The sequence below is a fragment of the Malurus melanocephalus genome, unplaced genomic scaffold, assembly GCF_030028575.1.
Source record: "Malurus melanocephalus ecotype Western Australia unplaced genomic scaffold, MMel_1.1 scaffold_4770, whole genome shotgun sequence".
NCBI lineage: Eukaryota > Metazoa > Chordata > Aves > Passeriformes > Maluridae > Malurus > Malurus melanocephalus.
Window position 1 is genome coordinate 1476 of NW_026628002.1, and position 1071 is coordinate 2546.

At 59.6% G+C, this 1071-nt stretch overlaps 1 protein-coding gene across 1 annotated transcript; it reads right to left on the bottom strand.

Moving 5' to 3' along the window:
• Positions 1–86: 86 nt before the first annotated feature.
• Positions 87–1067, bottom strand: LOC130588393 (zinc finger protein 70-like; the record flags this gene model as incomplete). The annotated part of the gene is made up of 1 exon (XM_057389320.1): positions 87–1067. A coding segment is annotated over one exon (714 nt), but the record flags the coding sequence as incomplete, so codon positions are not given.
• Between the last annotated feature and the right edge of the window lie 4 nt (positions 1068–1071).

Genomic DNA, 1071 nt, shown 5'->3' on the forward strand with positions numbered 1-1071 from the left:
CCAGGCTCTCCCAGCGCAGCCGGAGCCGCTCGGCCCGGGGTCCCCAAAGACCTCAGCAACCCCCAATTCCCTCCCGGGAACTCTCAAGTCCCTCAAACCCAGCATCCCCCACATCCCCTGGAAGATCCCCCGAGGCACCATCGATGTGTTAGTGTAAAGCCTTTATTTTTATCTGATATTGGGAGTTTAGAGTGTACAAAGAGAAATAGAAAGAATATCAAGGCCAGGAAGTGGTGGAGTCCCCAGCCAGAGTTGTTCCCAACAGGGATGAGAGGGACCGTGGAGCAGCGGGGCTCTGCCCAGCGGGGCTCCCATGGGAGGGGGATGGACTTGGAGCTCTTCCCACTCTCGGGTCACTCCGGGGATGCTCTCACCGGTGCGTGGGTCCGTTGGTGTCTGGTTAAGGTAGAGCTGCGTTTGAAGCGCTTCCCACACTYCCCACACTCGTATGGCTGTTCATCCGTGTGGGTCTCGTAGTGGCGGATCAGGTTAGAGCTCCTACTGAAGCTCTTCCCRCACTCCCCACACTCATAGGGTCTCTCCCCGGTGTGGATTCGCTGGTGCGTGATGAGGTATTCGTTGCGCTGGAAGCGTTTCCCACAGTYGGGACAGSGGAAGGGYCTCTCATCGGTGTGAATGCGCCCGTGAAGGAGGGCACTGGAGCTCGTGTGAAACCTCTTCCCACACTCCCCACACTCGTAGGGCCGTTCCCCGGTGTGGACTCGCTGGTGCTGGATAAGGGAGGAGATGTGGGTGAAGCGCTTCCCACATTCCCCACACTCGTAGGGCTTCTCCCCGCTGTGGATTCGCTGGTGCTGGATCAGGGCGGATCTGTGGCTGAAGCTCTTCCCACACTCCCCACAATCGTAGGGCCGCTCCCCGGTGTGAATGCGATGGTGGCGGATCAGGCTGGATCTGTGGGTGAAGCTCTTCCCACATTCCCCACACTCGTAGGGCTTCTCCCCAGTGTGGATGGTCTGGTGGCGGATCAGCGTGGAGCTTTGGGTGAAGCTCTTCCCACACTCCYCACACTCGTAGGGCTTCTCCCCGCTGTGAATGCGATGGTGGCGG